The 16027-nt window shown below is 43.0% G+C and overlaps 1 protein-coding gene across 4 annotated transcripts in view; it reads left to right on the top strand.

Moving 5' to 3' along the window:
* LOC146350131 (cohesin subunit SA-2-like) overlaps positions 1–16027 on the top strand; it is an 87019-nt gene that overhangs the window by 63686 nt on the left and 7306 nt on the right. For 3 of the 4 annotated variants that reach the window (XR_014789191.1, XM_084844313.1, XM_084844314.1), the window contains exons 24-31: positions 1282–1374; positions 4891–5056; positions 7374–7525; positions 8930–9031; positions 11317–11480; positions 11584–11712; positions 12901–13091; positions 14914–15088. Coding sequence is in view for 3 of the 4 variants with exons in the window: in XM_084844313.1 (XP_084700439.1) it covers positions 1282–1374; positions 4891–5056; positions 7374–7525; positions 8930–9031; positions 11317–11480; positions 11584–11712; positions 12901–13091; positions 14914–15088 (1172 nt within the window). In the remaining variant the exon portion in view is untranslated. The remainder of the gene's footprint in view (positions 1–1281; positions 1375–4890; positions 5057–7373; positions 7526–8929; positions 9032–11316; positions 11481–11583; positions 11713–12900; positions 13092–14913; positions 15089–16027) is intronic. The other variant, XM_084844315.1, reaches the window with a different exon arrangement.

The raw sequence follows: 16027 nt of genomic DNA, 5'->3' as shown, positions 1-16027 counted from the left end.
CGCAGTATTTTCCCATGATTGGTCCCGTGTTGCATCAGTAATGTTGAAACAGAGAGATCATGTAGGAGGGGAGGGCAACATGGTTACTTTCTGGTATGAAAAGTAATCCTGTAATCCACCTATCCACATAGTTCACCATTTCAAAACTTACTAGTGTGATATGGGAACAAACTATGTAGAAGTGGTAGTCAAAGGATCAAAGTGCTATTTGCAGTTGGGAAGGCTTAGTTGGTTCTAGAATTGCAGCCAAAGGGTGGAATTGCACATTAAGGGCAGTATCCAACGGTGTGATTCCGTTAGTGCAAATGATGCTTCTGTAGTGAAACTAGGTTCTGAACTATGTGCAAGAAAAGAATCCAACTAAAGTTAGTTTCCAGAAGTGTGGTTGCACGAGTTAATGTGCATAACTCTTGTGCAATGCGTTTTGCAACATGTGCATTCCCATTGTGCAACTGGTTACACAACTGCTTGCACTCATTGTGCAACATGTTGTGCAAGCCTGTTGTACAACTGCTTACGCAACTGCTAGCAATGCGTTGTGCAATGCATTATGCAACTGGTTGCGCAAGTTTAATGGGCAACCGCTTATGCAACAGAAAGTTTCAGTAGACCTCCGCTAGCGCTATTTGAGTTTGCAGAAGTCACTGTTGGATACTGCCCCAAGAGGGAAACATGGGATTAAGAACCCCATGTTTCCTTGCAACTGTAATGTATGGGCTGGGACAAGGGAGAGGGCTTCCAGAGCAAATCAACCTGATTTTAACCCTTTCCTAACCTGATAGTGTCACCTCCACCCCTTGCTGGGTGAGAGACCACTTCAGGAGGCATTTGCAGGTGAGTATTGGCAAATGTGGGAAGGTTCAGCACCCCTCTTTCTTGCCCACCGATCCTCCTTTGTAAGTGCTCATTTGCCCCCGCATTCCCATTATTTCAGTGTCTGTAGGGTTGGGACACACAGGTTTGCGAAGAACACTTAGTTCTACCCCAAGAGAAATAAAGCAGATGTGTCTGACAGGTTATTCACTCTTATCCTTAATTTAGGCACCAACAAATTAAACGATTTGACCCATTGTTTTCCATTGCTGACTGCTGTCTCTCGGCTTCATGGTCTAATCAGCACACACCAAAGAGACTCAGAGATGGGCTTGAGTCTGCCCCTAAACTGTCCTCACCTATGGAGCCCCACCGCTTACTTTGAGAACAATTCATTTGAGTAATTTTACTGAGAGGAATAATTATCCAAAGAGCCTTTTTGCACAAATCTCTGATTTTTCTTAAAAGGAAAACGTCTTTGTTTTGAGGACACACTTGAGGCACTACTGCCACATTTGCACATGCTTCCTCAGCCACCGCAACAGAGAGTTACGTGAAAAGGTAAGAATCCTGCAGTTTAATTTGACTTTTCTCTTTTGATTTATATTCTGCCCTATCTTACGGATTTTTATTTTCTTGGGCTCTAAGATCACCGCGGACGGTGACTGTAGCCATGAAATTAAAAGACGCTTGCTACTTGGGAGGAAAGCTATGGCAAACCTAGACAGCATAGCAAGAAGCAGAGACATCACCTTGCCGACAAAGGTCCACATAATCAAAGCTATAGTTTTCCCAGTAGTAATGTATGGCTGTGAGAGCTGGACTATCAGGAAGGCTGAGTGCCGAAGAATTGATGCTTTCGAACTGTGGTGCTGGAGAAGACTCTTACGAGTCCCCTGGACTGCAAGGAGGTCAAATCAGTCAATCCTAAAGGAAATCAACCCTGAGTGCTCATTGGAAGGACAGATACTGAAGCTGAAGCTCAAATATTTTGGCCACCTAATGCGAAGAGAAAACTCACTGGAAAAGACCCTGATGCTGGGAAAGACTGAAGGCAAAAGGAGAAGGGGATGGCAGAGGATGAGATGGCTAGATGGCATCACTGATGCAATGAATATGAACTTGAGCACACTCCGGGAGATAGCGGAGGACAGGAAGGCCTGGCGTGCTATGGTCCATGGGGTCACGAAGAGTTGGACACGACTTAACGACTGAACAACAACAACAATCTTATGGATAAGTGTTGCATACATAAATAAAAAGAACCCCTTCTCCCATTTTTAGGACTGTCAGTCTGTTGGGGAAGGAATAAATACATAAATCTCCTTGTTGTTGTTCAGTCGTTCAGTCGTGTCCGACTCTTTGTGACCCCATGGACCATAGCATGCCAGGCCTTCCTGTCCTGCGCTCTCTCCCAAGGTGTGCTCAAGTCCATATTCATTGCATCGGTGATGCTATCTAGCCATCTCATCCTCTTCCGTCACCTTCTCCTTTTGCCTTCAGTCTTTCCCAGCATCAGGGTCTTTTCCAGTGAGTTTTCTCTTCGCAATAAATCTTACATAACATAAAACATAAATCTCCTTACAACATGGCACCGAACTGCTGGTGTAGCATAGTGGCTAAAGAGACTGAATTGGGAAGTCTCCAGTCTAATCTTGCCTCTGCCATGAACTTTGGCAAGCTACTGTCTCTCAGCCTCAGTCCGCCTGATTTGCAATATGGGGGATAATAATACTGACTTACCTTAAAGGATTGTTATATGAATTACAGGTAGATAATGAATGTGAGGCACTTTGAAGACTTGAAAATGCTTTACAAATGTTGTTGTTGTTGGTACTCCAGCTCCCTTGTAACCATAGGATTCATTCTTCACCAGATCCATTGCCCTAGTTTCTCTAAACAGGGAAAAATGGTTGCAATTTCAATTTCATTCTTGCCCTTCCTTCTTATGCTCAGGGCTGATGCACATTTTATGGTGTTACAGTGTTACCTGTGTTTTAATACTGGTGTTCCCTGTGGGGACTGTATTAAACAGGGATGGGAACCTCCAACCAGCAGGCTGAATTCAGCCCATGAAAGCTTCCAGTAAGGCCCCTCTCCCTCCCCAGAGCATACCTTGACTGAGCTGATGCCTTGAGGACTGTTCCTTGAGGTGGGGGCTCAGTGGGCTTTGCCTCCCCTTGCCTTGCCTGCTGGAAGTGGAGTGTGTGTGTGCATGTTTGTGAGGAATAGCATGCGGGAGTGTGTGTATGTATGAATGGGGTCCAGGCCAGTGAGTTGGGGTCATATGAATAGTCTTGCCCACTTTGGGCTTTGGTCCAGCCTGTTGCTGGCATATGGCCCCCAACATGCTTGCCCAGACCCAATTCAGCTGTTGGGCAGAAAATAGTTTCCCACTCTTAGTATAAAATGTGAAGGTGAGTCAGTGTGGCCTAGTGGTTACAACATTGGACTAGGTCTGGGGAAAACCATGTTCAAATCCCCACTAAGCTGTGAAGCTCACTGGGTAACCTTGGTCCAGTCACTTTCTCTTAGCAGGATAAAACAGGGTGGGTTTGTGGGGAGAACTGTGTCTGCCACCTTGAACTCCTTGGAGGAAAGGCAGGATATTAATGTAATAAATAAGGGGAGACATGTTGAATGACTTGATGGGTTTGCACTGTAGGGCCATGGTTGGATGTGGGTTCCTAGCACGTATCTACTGTGGAGATGCACATCCCACACAGAAATGTTGCGAATGCACCTACCACAGTAAATCGTGACTCGGCTGAATTCCCTAGTGATTTCAAGGAACTCTGAGGCCCCATCTTGTTATAAGTTGACATGTTACAGTGAAGTGTTACTGACTAGTGACAGATAGACAAAGGAGAGGTAAAAACTGGGACCATAGTTAACCTATGTTGCCTTGAATGAATGAAATGGTTATTTCTGTACATATTAAAGCATCTTTGGAGAACAGTAACAGCAACAGTGGGTTTTCCTCCATGGCATTGCAGTTCAGCTTGTGGTGGTGCTGCTGCTGCTGCTTCTTCTTCTTCTTCGTGCATTGATCATTGGCTCTTGCTCTTTAAGAACACCTAGATTTATTTGTATAAAGAGAATTGGTGCTGATTATCTTTGCTGATGATTCAGAAATGAGAAATGAGAAAAGTTATTCTGGGAGTTCAGTTTCTCATATTTGTGTCTGTAATTAGATTGGAAATAGTGGTTCTTATGGATCTGCTTAAGCTGCAGTCTTGCAAGAATCAAGGTATGGTCTTAGATCAAAATTCTGTCTTTTTCCCAACCAGCAGGACAGAGTCTGCCTGCTGTACTTTGCTTTCCAGAAAATCCCTCCTGCCTTTCTTCACTGTTATTCTTACTTGGTCCATCTTCTGAGGGCCACTAAGAGCAATAGCAGCCTTCCCCAATGTGATGTTCTCCAGATGTTTTGGATTACAACTCCAGTCACCCCTGCCCATTGGCCATACTGGAGTTGTAGTCCAAAACATTTGGAGGGCACCACACTGGGGAAGGGAAAGCAATAGGATGCTCATGAGGGGAACACTGTTCTTGCCAAAGGCATGATGGCCCTTTTGAAGCACTGGGGTATGGGAGCGTGGGAGAAGTACCAGCATGGCAGAATTAAAGGTAACTCCTACGCCATGTCAAGACCAGACTCCAGATCCAGCACTCATCTAAGGAGCAGCAGAATTGGAACCTTTACAGCACATTCTATGAACTCTATATACTGCTCTATTGACTAAGGGGCTCATTATGTTGGATTTTGAGTCTTACGTTCTTTATGTAAATGTGCAGAGCCTTAAAAAGATATAACTCAACACCTGCATTTTCCAAGGGCCTGGTCTTTAGACAGACTGACAATGGGCGCTCAGTGGACTAGACTTGGCAGAAGGAGCACTTTGGCATTCTAGAAGGTGATCTCAGTAAACCAGCTAGGGCAAATCCTAAGCAGAATGGGAATGGCTTTACTTGGCATATTAATAGCAGTGTGTGTGTGTGTGTGTGTGTGTAGAAATATCAATATGGTAGCACTTTCCAAAATGCCTAAGTTCTGTCTGTTGTTTGTCATTATAGGCTTTTATGATACTTTGTGACTTACTAATGGTTATAAGTCATCAAGATTCAAGCGACAATGGAGCTTTTGGGTTACTGGAATACCTTCCCAGTGCATCTCTTCAGTCAAAAATGCTCTTATTTATTCAGGATCATGTTTTCACAGAGGAGGAAGAAGAAGCCAAAGGTCCGCAATACCTTTCATCAAGGAAGGAAATATACTGTCTTGATGATGTTTGTTCCTCCCACTTAACATTCAGTCACCCAAGATAGGCAGGGGTGAGGCCAAAAGATGTTTGCATAACTAAAGGTTAAAAGTAACAAATTCATGGAGTCTCATGGGGCTCTTTTTCAAGAAGAAGGTCCTTCCCTCAATAAAATGCATCTAAAACAGAAACCTGGGCACTTACACATCTTTGCTAGTGGCAGTAATCTAATCAAAAGGATTATCTGTCTTGTGCCATCCTGCCTATTCATTTGGACCAACTTCAGCATGGCATAAAATGTAGTGTAGTAATGGTATGTATAAATTTGGTGGTTTTGAATGCTCAGGTGGTTGCTGTCATACAGGTTTTTACGTTTTTTATTTTATCTATTTAAAATACTTTTAGGCTGCCTTTTAGGGTACAAAACCTAAAGCAAGGCTGCTCAGAAGATAAAAACAACACAATAATGAATATCAGAATTCATAAAAGCTGGTGACAGTAATAAAACAGACATTCCCCCCCATCCCCAAAATACAATTGCAGTCAGAACCATCAGCAGTGCCATAAAAAAACACCACTTGGGAAAAGATCATGGAAAATAAATGAGTCTTAAGGGCTTTCCCGAAGGCCTGTAGCGATGGGGCTTCACGAACCTCAGTTGGTCATGGAGGTTTGTAAGCTGCAAGTAATAAGAATAAAATTATTCAAGGAAGTCTGATACTGTCATGGGCTGCTTGGTTTACATTTCCCACAAAACCTGACAGAAATTTTACTCTGTGATTGGTTTTACTCCATGAACAACAACATGTGAATCATGTTGAACCAGCAGAAACTTGGGCTTACATAGCCACTAACTAGTTCCAAGGAACTTAGCATGAATATGTATTTTGATATCCCCAGTCCTCTCTTGAAGGCCCCATCATTTTTCATTCCTGAGTCATGATTCCTTTCCTACCCTCCAAAATCCCCTCGTCTGTTTTTCATCTCAGTATGATCTGCTTTCGCTTTGGGCCATTAGAATCAGCCCCTGCATCTCTTACAATAGGCCAGTTCTGTAGCCCCGTCAGATGTTCAGAACATTTGTGCTCGTTAAGTCCTAAAATCATACCTGCTTGCTGAACTGCCCATCCCTAGCTCCAGCCCCCTCTCTGTCTTTTCACAAGTTGCATCACATGTTTACACACACAAAGCCCAATCAGCTTAGGCCTGGACTGCACACTGTATAACACTGTATTTTGTGGTGTACAGATTGCATGGTTCAGGCGTAAGTGTGTTTGTATGTCCCTATGCAGTGATCCAGTGCGCAAAGACAGGTGTGGTGGAGAGAGCACAGGGTCAGACTGGGCCAATGCAATCACTCCCTTGCATGTGTATTCCAAACACTAACATTGGGCTTTCAACAGTCCTGTTTAATCACCCGCCTATTCGTCGGTTCCCAGGATAAAGGATGTGTTGACAGTCAGAAATGAGACATGTGGTTAAAATCTAGTGAAGGTTCTGGCACTGAAGATGGAGAATTCACTCCAGAAAAATATCTAGTGCTATTATGTATATTTGCTGCGAGGAGCTCTGCTCAGCACACCTGCATTAGTATTCCCAGCATACAGGTCAGAAGTGCAGAAAAGGCAGCCAGTTCCAGGAAGTGAACTGCTTAGTTTCCAAGGAAAGCTTTGCTTGAATCTCCGTCCATGTTCATAGTGATGCTACAGTTTTGAAATACTTCAATTTATAATGAATGAGTTCAGTTTATTGTTTAGCTAGAGGGATATAATCAGTTTTATGGAAAACATAATAAAGCAAGAAATATAATCCAGAAAACATGCTGGTCAAGGTGACCTAAGTGCACATAAGTATTTGTTCCTACTGAATGAACTAGGCTAGCACTGCTTAAACGAAGTAATATATAAAGAGGAAGCTAATCACATTCTTTATTATGGACAATTTTTAAAATTCCTGTATTCATTTGCTCCTCTTTTGCTGCTTTGTACTTGTTTCACAGTGAGGAAATCCATGTGAAATAGCATGTGAATAGAGTTAGCATTGGGTTGTATCTAATGTTAGTGTAACTTAAGTCCCATTCATCTCAGGGTCTGCTCTAAGTAGGATTAATATTGGATACAACTCACTGGTATGAGCTCTGAAGAAGAAATAACTCGCTTACCATCTTAAAAAACAAAACAAAAAATGCATGAAGGTGACATGGCTAGAAATTTGTCTGTTGTTCAGATTAATATTAATATTTAAAAGTACTTTTGAATACAATATTAGAATGAAACCTAACCAAACTTGCTGGTATAGACTTGACAGAAGAGGAGGAGAGGAAAAAAGAAGGCCAGAAATTGGATGCCTTACACCTGAAGCGATGCCTCCTTGCAGCTTATTGCAAGTTAATCATCTATAATGTTGTTGAGATGACTGCAGCTGCTGAAATCTATAAGCATTATATGAAGGTAATTGAGTAATCCTCTTAATGATGTCTTCCAAATGCTTTAAAATTGAACTATATGGGCTACTGTTTTTAAGCTAACAAACACTGAGTTTATTAGTAATCAATCTGATGCATGTGTCACAATGGGTCCCGATGAATACACTCTGTATTCCAGTCTGTTTTATTGTATAGTTGACTGCTCCTTTAGAATGATCCTCCTTAACACTGTCCTGATTTACATTGTGACAATGAAAAGGAACCAAGTTGTGTCAGACTGGAGAAATGTTTACTTAGATCAGGGGTTCAGAATCTCAGGTTTGGCAGCCAAATCCAGCCCTCCTGGACTCCCAGTCTAGTCTACCAGGGTTCTCCAGATGGCCATGCCCCTTCCCCTGACCGCAGAGTGTTTGGTGGTTTCCCAGCTTTTGTGCAGTTTTTCCTCATTCTAAAAGGTTGAAATGCCTCTCCTACGTTACTGGCTTAGTTACTTGGCACTAAGCACTTTAACATAAAATACCCTGGCATTTTTTTGTATTTTAACCCCACCCCTTTTGCCTTTGGCCCTGCCCACTGCTGGAATGCAGCTCCCAAAAGCTTCTCTGAAATGGAAGCTTCAGCTCTCGGACTGAAAGAGGTTCTGTACCCCTTATTTGCACTATTGAAGTTTTCACTGCTTTGAGGCAAATCTTCAAGGGAATAACCTTTGCAAGGTGTCTGTAGACCGTGGGCCGTTTCACACATTTGACAGTAATACTACTTTGTGGTCTCTATGCAGACACACACATGGGAAACCTCCGCAGAATATCTTTGAAATATTATAGAGCTAGAACCTAGAGACTTTTGGCAGCAGGGTACACGCCTCAGGTCTATTGTGTGTACTCCAAGGGGAGGACTCCACGCCTTCCCGCTCAAGTTCTTCCTTGATTGCTACAGTAGTAGCATTGAGAGGAATATTCCTTTTTTAGAAGCGAAGCAAGTGAGGGCTGTGGTTTTCTTATCTCTATTTTTCATCTGCCTTTTTGCTATTGTATGGATATAAACTATGATCCTAAGTACTCTTGCTTGGAAGTATGTCCTGATAAAACACAGTGAAACTGATTTTCACTTAAATGTGTACTGAGTGTACTGGACAAATTAAAAAAAATGAAAAACTACTTGCAAAGTGCAGAAGCAACTCAGACTGCAATCCTATACACATTTACCTGGGAATAATCCCCATTGCTCTCTGTAGCCTTACTTCTGTGTAGACATGCATAGGATTGTGGTGTAAACATCATTACATATCATTGCATGTAAATATCACAAGTAGCTGTGAAGGAAATACTTTATTTTTCTGTTTTTAAAAAAACAGCTTTGGATTCTTGTGATTTTTGATACTACTGTTCCTTCACACAAGATAGTGTTCTTTCCCCTTGCCATTTAACAGGCTTATAATGACTGTGGAGACATAATTAAAGAAACTTTGAGCCGGACAAGGCATAACGACAAAATTCAAAGTGCAAAGACGCTGGTCCTCTGCTTGCAGCAGGTGAGAATATTATGATAGGCAGCTCCAGCTTTGTGTTTTTGTGTTTCAGTGACCTTGTAATGGGTTTTTTAATTAAAAACATTGATAGAAAGCACTTGTGATTGTCAGACATCCAGACATGCTGTTCTGAAAATAGAAGAGCTCCTTCTGATTGTGGAAGTGAACCAGATCCAGTGGAGGCTTCTACTTCACTGACTGGACACTCCTGTGGATAGAAAGGAGGGGAGGCGATATTCACCAGTTTCCCCTTCCGCCTCCAGTGCCATCTCCTGCGCTGTTCCAGAGGAGATGGCACTACTATTGAATGCAGAATTTAGTTTCCCAGGCTAGCTTGTTCAGTGTTAGCTGCTCAGCAAGCTTCCATGTCATCCTCCAAAATTCAGAACATGCCCCTTCGTATGGCTGATATTTGAGCCCAGTGGATTTCACACATGTTGTCAAGAGCTTAGGAAGATCCATGACCCATCCCCTGAAATATGAGATTAGAGGAGGCTCAGCGGCTTTTCATGAGCTGTGCTCTGCTCGCATAAGTCAGGAGCCTGTGTTTACATATCACATAGGCAACCAGCCCAGTTTGGGTGTTGATTGACCTTGAACGTTTGCAGATCAAAGCATGCTAATAATTCACCTAACCAATTTGTTTGGAAAAAAATGGAGCATGCTCTCTCCTGTTGCCAACCGAGAAACTGAATATCTGTACACTCATTAATGTAATTAAATGAATGAATACTTCTACCTCACCTTATTCTGATGGTGCAGGCCAGGTTACAATATAACAATGCATGGGAGGGTATGCAAACACAACAAGCAAACTAAGGAAGCCGTACTTAGTTATACGCTTCATGTCCATGCCACCAAAATCTTCCTGAGATAGCAAGGTCTTCAAGTGCTTCCAAAAATGGTTTTGGCTTGAGTTTGTCAAATCTGCAGAGAGAGGAAACCAAATTATTGTGGAGACAGCCATTGAAAGCACTGCTGTGCATGGGATTTGCTCTCTAAGAACAGATTCATTCTTTACATATTGGGGTACAATTTTGCTGGACTTATATTTGAGGGCTTTGTTTCCCCTTCATGCATTCATGGCAGCCTTCTCCAACATGAGAATTCTCCTCCCCCTCCAGTTGTTTTAGATTACAATTGCCATGATCCCTGACCATTGGCCCACCTGCCTGGGACTGATGGGAGTTATAGTCCAAAACATCTGGAGGGCAACATGTTGGGGAAGGCCATTTATAGTGTTTACATGTTTCCTAGCTGTCTTCCAGTAAAGTTTATGAACTGGCTCTAGTTTGGCAGTTGGGATGGAATAGTCAAGAAGAATGTTTATTGGTAGATCAAAGAGAGATTAAAAGAGAAATAAAGAGATCTATTGGCAGATATTTTTAAAAATCACATGGGGATCTAGGGAAGGAAGCATTCTCTCAGGGAGGAATTACTTGTTACATGCAAATGTATAATTAAATGACTGCTACTATTTCTAGCTAAGGTAACTTTGGAAGGGGATGGTTTGTAGTGGAGAAGGGGCTGCGATGGGTGCCTACTGATTTTCTTGCCTGCTGTTTTTACACAGCAACTCTCCTCTCCCTGCTCCCCAAACTCTCCACTTCTCCCGTTTCCCCTAGAAAAAAAGCATTATATTGTGACAAATCATCCCCTTCTGAAGCTGCTTTGTCTAGAATAAGAATCTGTCAGGGTTTTATGATGTATGTTATTTATTTATATAGATATCTTCATCCCACTTTTCTAGTTCCCATGCACTACTTAGGGAAGCTTACAACAATTTAAAATCATATGAAAGAATACATGCAATAAAAGTACAGCAGAGGCAGAGACCACAGATAAAACACAACTTTTAACTAAAACATCAGTTATGTAGCATGGCAAAAGCCTGCCAGAATAAAAAGGGCAAGGCAGCTGGAGACACACATTTTGGCCTTCAGATATGCATGCTGCAGGCTGTTTTATGCACAGCTAGAGGCAAAGGTTGTCCAATTCGTTTGTCTCAGTGCACACAGAAGGGGCTCGTTTTCCTTGCATTAATGGAGAGTCCACATCTTAATTGTGTCTTGTATATATTCTGATTTTCCCTACCACTGATTTCCCTTTATGGCATTTGGATATTTCTTCAGCTTGATGGGATTCTTAAAATATATAATCAGATTACAGGATATGTTGATGCCTAGATGCCTCCTAAGTAAGGAATGTATCAGTTGTAGGGCAGGTATGTCCCCCTGGGGCTTTTTTATTGCCCTGGAAACTTTCATGCCAATGTCTGTGGTCTGCAGCTGTTTCAGAAGCATGTTGAAAACCAGGACGATGGCGGCGGCAGCGGCAGCATGGATGCCTCCTCCACGTCCTTCAACAACATTAAAGAGCTTGCACGACGCTTTTCTTTGACATTTGGCTGGGACCAGGTGAAAAGTCGAGAGTCTGTAGCCATGATACACAAGTATGTGCCAAATCCATGTCATCCTTTGGCCTTCTGTTTGTATAGTGTCCACACTGTAAACCTCTCTTCTCTCTTTACATTTCTATCTTACTCCTGCTAAAAGGGAAGGTATTGAATTTGCCTTTCAAGGAGCAGCTGCAATGGAAGGGAAGTGCCTGCCTCCCAATCTAAACTTTCTGATCATCCTCAGTGAATTCTCCAATAAGCTTCTAAAGCCTGACAAAAGACTGGTGTAAGTTTTACTTCGGCACTCATTGCTTCTGGAAAATGAATGCTATTCGATGCTGGAGTATCACAGGAGCCTCAATGGTGTTAAATGCGTTATGTGTAGAGGAGGTGTATATGAGCTCAAGCATGGCTCCTGTTTACATGTTTTTTTCTCACTTGTGCACTTCAAGCCCTGTGCATTTATACTTGGAGTGAGCAAATGACAGTCAAAGCACAAGATTCTGCCAGGGACTTTTAGCATTTCTTCTGCTTCTCTTGTCTTCTGCAGACAGGAGACAGTTTGAAGTGGGGCTAGGTTGTTTTTACTCTGGTTTACTTCTGTTGCTTGTATATGTTACAGATCACTTCATATTGCATTATTCTAGGTTGACCCCTTGGTGTCCAAAGCATTTGTAGAATGATGCAAAAGTGTGAGGATTCTGTGCATATGGAGGGCAATTGCACATGCGCTGCTAAGCATGCGCGTGCGCATGTGTGTATCACACAGTGGTGCGGTTAGATAATTTTAGAACCTGGACTTAATGGTCTTATGGAAGGCCCCTTTAGATGGTCAGGTGTATTACTTCAGTAGTGCACATAATTAACTAAACCACAGAAGCTAACATTTCTCTTCTCCCCTCCCACTGCCATTTCATGCTTTAAAACCACTTCTACATTCCTAATACGTTAGAACAAAAACAATACCGTTTGCCAGTCCTGATAAAAACACTGTTTTGAGCATATTCAGTTTTACATTTTAAATTCAAATCATCACACCACCTTCATGATTACAGGAATAAAATGGGGTTTGCTTCTGCGCCTGCCACTCTCCAGTCATGAGCAGCGGGTGGAGTGGGGGGTTTCTCCCTGGGCTGTGGGGCCCTGGTCTTTGGCCCCAAAGTCCAGCCGTAACTGCAGTATTGTGTATGTATATATGCTGGTGATGAGCATGTTATAAGAAAAGGATGTACATAACCACTGGGACATGAAAACTACTGCAACAGTGCACCCATACTATGCTAAGCTGTCACATTTGAAGTTCAGTTTGTTATGATGTGGCTTCTTGAATGTTTTCTGAGCAGAATTTGCCCTAAATTTGGGTTGCCTTGTCTATGTTGGATGATGAAAATAGGGGGTGTGAAATAGGGGAAAACTCACCTTCTTCTCAGTGAAGAGTGTCTGATCTTTCAATTGTATACATTTTCATGTCCAGATACAGTTACTTGCTGAGATATATACCGGAACGAGCATTTTGTAAAGAAGATTCCTGGTATTCGCTGGGTTGGTACAGAGCCTCATTGCTGGCCAGTGAAGATGAAGAAAGTTCTGCTATCAGCAGCTTAAATGAATGGTCACCCATTAGCATTGCTAAGACACCTTCTTTTAAAAGAAAATTATCTGAAGGTAAAACTTCATTGCCATTTTGCTGGTGGTCACGTATGCCTATGTATGCATGTTGTGTAACAGCACAGATGATAACCTGGGACGCTGGTCTTAACAGCAAGGCCTGCGGGCCATTGGCGGCTCACAAAAGCTCATGTGGTGTCGCAGGAGGAGCAGCGAATTGCGTGCTCCCCTCCTTACCAGGAGTACCTGCCGCCACTGCACTCCCTCCCTTTGTGTGAGCAGGGTTGGCTCTGGAGTGCAGGCGATCTCCATGGACACACCTCCTCCCACAATGCCTGACTCTGAGGAAGAACCCCTCAGAACCAGGCATTGAGGGTGACCACCTCTCTGAAGAGCTGTGCCGGCTTGTTTTCCGGCTGATGTGGCTCTTCAGAAATCTCGGCTGCCATGCAGAGCAGGTGGTGGCAATAATACAGTAGGGAGGGAGGAGGAAGGGAGACGTAGTGGGTGGGTGGGGAGGAGGGAGACAAATGCGGCAGCAGGGGGAGGAGTGGGATAGACACAGTGGGCAGGGTGGGAGACAGACATGGTGGGCAGGGTGGGAGACAGACACGGTGGGCAGGGTGGGAGACAGACACGGTGGGCAGGGTGGGAGACAAATGCAGAGGGCAGGCGGGGGCAGGGAGACACGTGGGGCAGGAAGGGCAGCTCTCACAATGTTTTTTTTGTCTGCCAAAGTGGCTCCCACTTGAAAAATAGCAAAGACCACTGCATTAGGATTACTCTACCTCAAGGATAGGCTTCGGCCTGGTTCTCACCAAGGTGATAAACCTCTGTCTGCTCTGTACCACTTCAGACTGCAGTTCACATGTGAGTCACATGACTGGCTGCTGCTCTGTTTAAAAAAAAAAAATCCTTCTGCAAAACAGACTCGACCTTTTCCCACAGATGCTTGTTAGGAGGGAATTCTTTTGTATGGAGAAGAATTCAGTTATGCGAACCCCTATCTGCAAACCGAAGTAGTACCACTCAGATACAAGTACAACATTTCAGTGAAGCATGGGGCAAACAATGGGAAATATTTATTCATTAATATCCCACATTTTTCCTCATGGAACTCAAGGTGGAATACTTGGGGTTCAAACACAGTGATAATGTCCAAGGGTTTGGTTTGGCATGCTTTCCCTCTACAACAGGGATGGGGAACATGTGGTCCTCCAGATGTTATTGGACTGCAACTCCCATCATCCCTCAATTGCCTATGCTGGTAGGACTGATAGGAGTTGCAGTCCACCAGCATCTGGAGGGCCATGTGTTCCCCATCCCTGTTCTAAAGAAAAGCTACACAGTTTACTGTTGTTTTGCCTCTCCCTGCTGTTCACCTGTGCTTCAGCTTGTGCTGGTCCCTGTTGTCCATGTAGTTAACAGTTCCACTAGGTACCAGTTAGACTGGGCAGTCTGTCACATTTTGATTCATAGTATAGGGATAGAAGGAATTATCTCCAATTGAAATTGTAAATTTACAAGGAAGGCATTTAGAAAGGTTTTCCACACGTGCACCAGGGTTGTTCTGCCTCCCCTTTCTACCACAGCCCCCCAGGGCACCCCAGAAGCCTTTCTTGAAGTTTGGGGGCCCTCAGGAGCAGACTTTGATGTGTAAGCAGCTCAGCTGGATAAGAGAAGTTGTCTGTTTTCCTTTGCACAAGCAGAAACATTTTGGGCGCACGCTTCAGTCTCTTCTGATACCGGCCAGTGCTTCTGGGGATGAGCTAATAAGAATGAAAGCTTTATAACCTTGCATGTTATGGTGTCCAGTCTTTCACACTGAGTGACATGTGCAGGAAGCAATATGAAGGATATCATTCATTGTCTGTTTCAGGTTCCTGGTCCAAAACCAGTCACCCTGAGACAGCAAACAGAACTTCAGATTTTCATTGCCATCCGTATCTCCCTTCCCTGACATTGAGAAGCAGGAAAAGACTAAAATCTCATGACAGTTATCACCAAGAGTATTCACCATTGCTTGGTCCTGCAACTCTGAAGAAAAAACATAGGTGAGAAGACAGCTTGGATCATCTTTTTAACCTGGAATGCCTTTCTTGGCTGTAGTTGCTGGGATACTTGAGAACTGCAGGTGCACCATATTTTCAAAGCTGAAAAATTAGCATCATAGCAAATACAGATGTGCAGTATTGGATCAATTTTTTTTGGCAAAGGGTTTTTTTTTTCCAGATACAAGAACTAATGCTCCCTGGACCTCTGGCCTTGAGTTTTTATTCCCTTGTATTTTCCATGTTTACCAGATAAAACTGAAAGAAGGGATATCTTGCCCCATTTCTGTCGGTTTCATTGCTGCTTATATGTGTGAAGGGAAGAAAGACACTTTTAAATTAACCCTAATGGAGTTTGCTTTGCCCAAACCTTTGTGTGTCAGTCAGTACCAACAGAGTGAAGGGATCTTCCTGCTTACAATTTATTCCCCCACTTCAGCCTTCCAAAGGAATTTGTATCTCATGCCCTTCTTCCCTTGATTGTTCAGAAACTGTTTGTTCAATTAAAAAAATATTAAAATAGCTTCATACAATTGTCAAACTTCGATGTGAAATGGACAAAATGAATTTAAAGTGTAAACAACTTTAACTCAAATGTTATCCATGTGAATTCAAACTTTTCCCTGCTGGGAGTGATATTTATGACACTTAAAGGCCTACATGGCAGATTTAGATTGGTTTGGCAGCAATTCCCTTTTCCCAGAGAACCTTGGGATATCTAGTTTGGTCAAGGAGCCTCAGCTGTTCAAGAAGTCTTAGCATTTTCACCAAACTATAATTCCTGGAATTCTTTGGTAGAAGCCATAAAAGTTAAACTAAGATCAAACTAATATAAATGTGTATAGATCAGCCTTCACCAACCCAGCACCCTCCAGATGCGAAGGACTACAACTCCCATCATTCTAAGCCAGCACAACATGCTGGTTGGGGATTATGAGAGTT

This window comes from Heloderma suspectum, chromosome 3 (genome assembly GCF_057233095.1).
Source record: "Heloderma suspectum isolate Gila_16-S chromosome 3, 16-S_ref, whole genome shotgun sequence".
NCBI lineage: Eukaryota > Metazoa > Chordata > Lepidosauria > Squamata > Helodermatidae > Heloderma > Heloderma suspectum.
The sequence above is the reverse complement of the archived record's forward strand: the minus strand, read 5'-3'. Positions and strand labels throughout refer to the sequence as shown.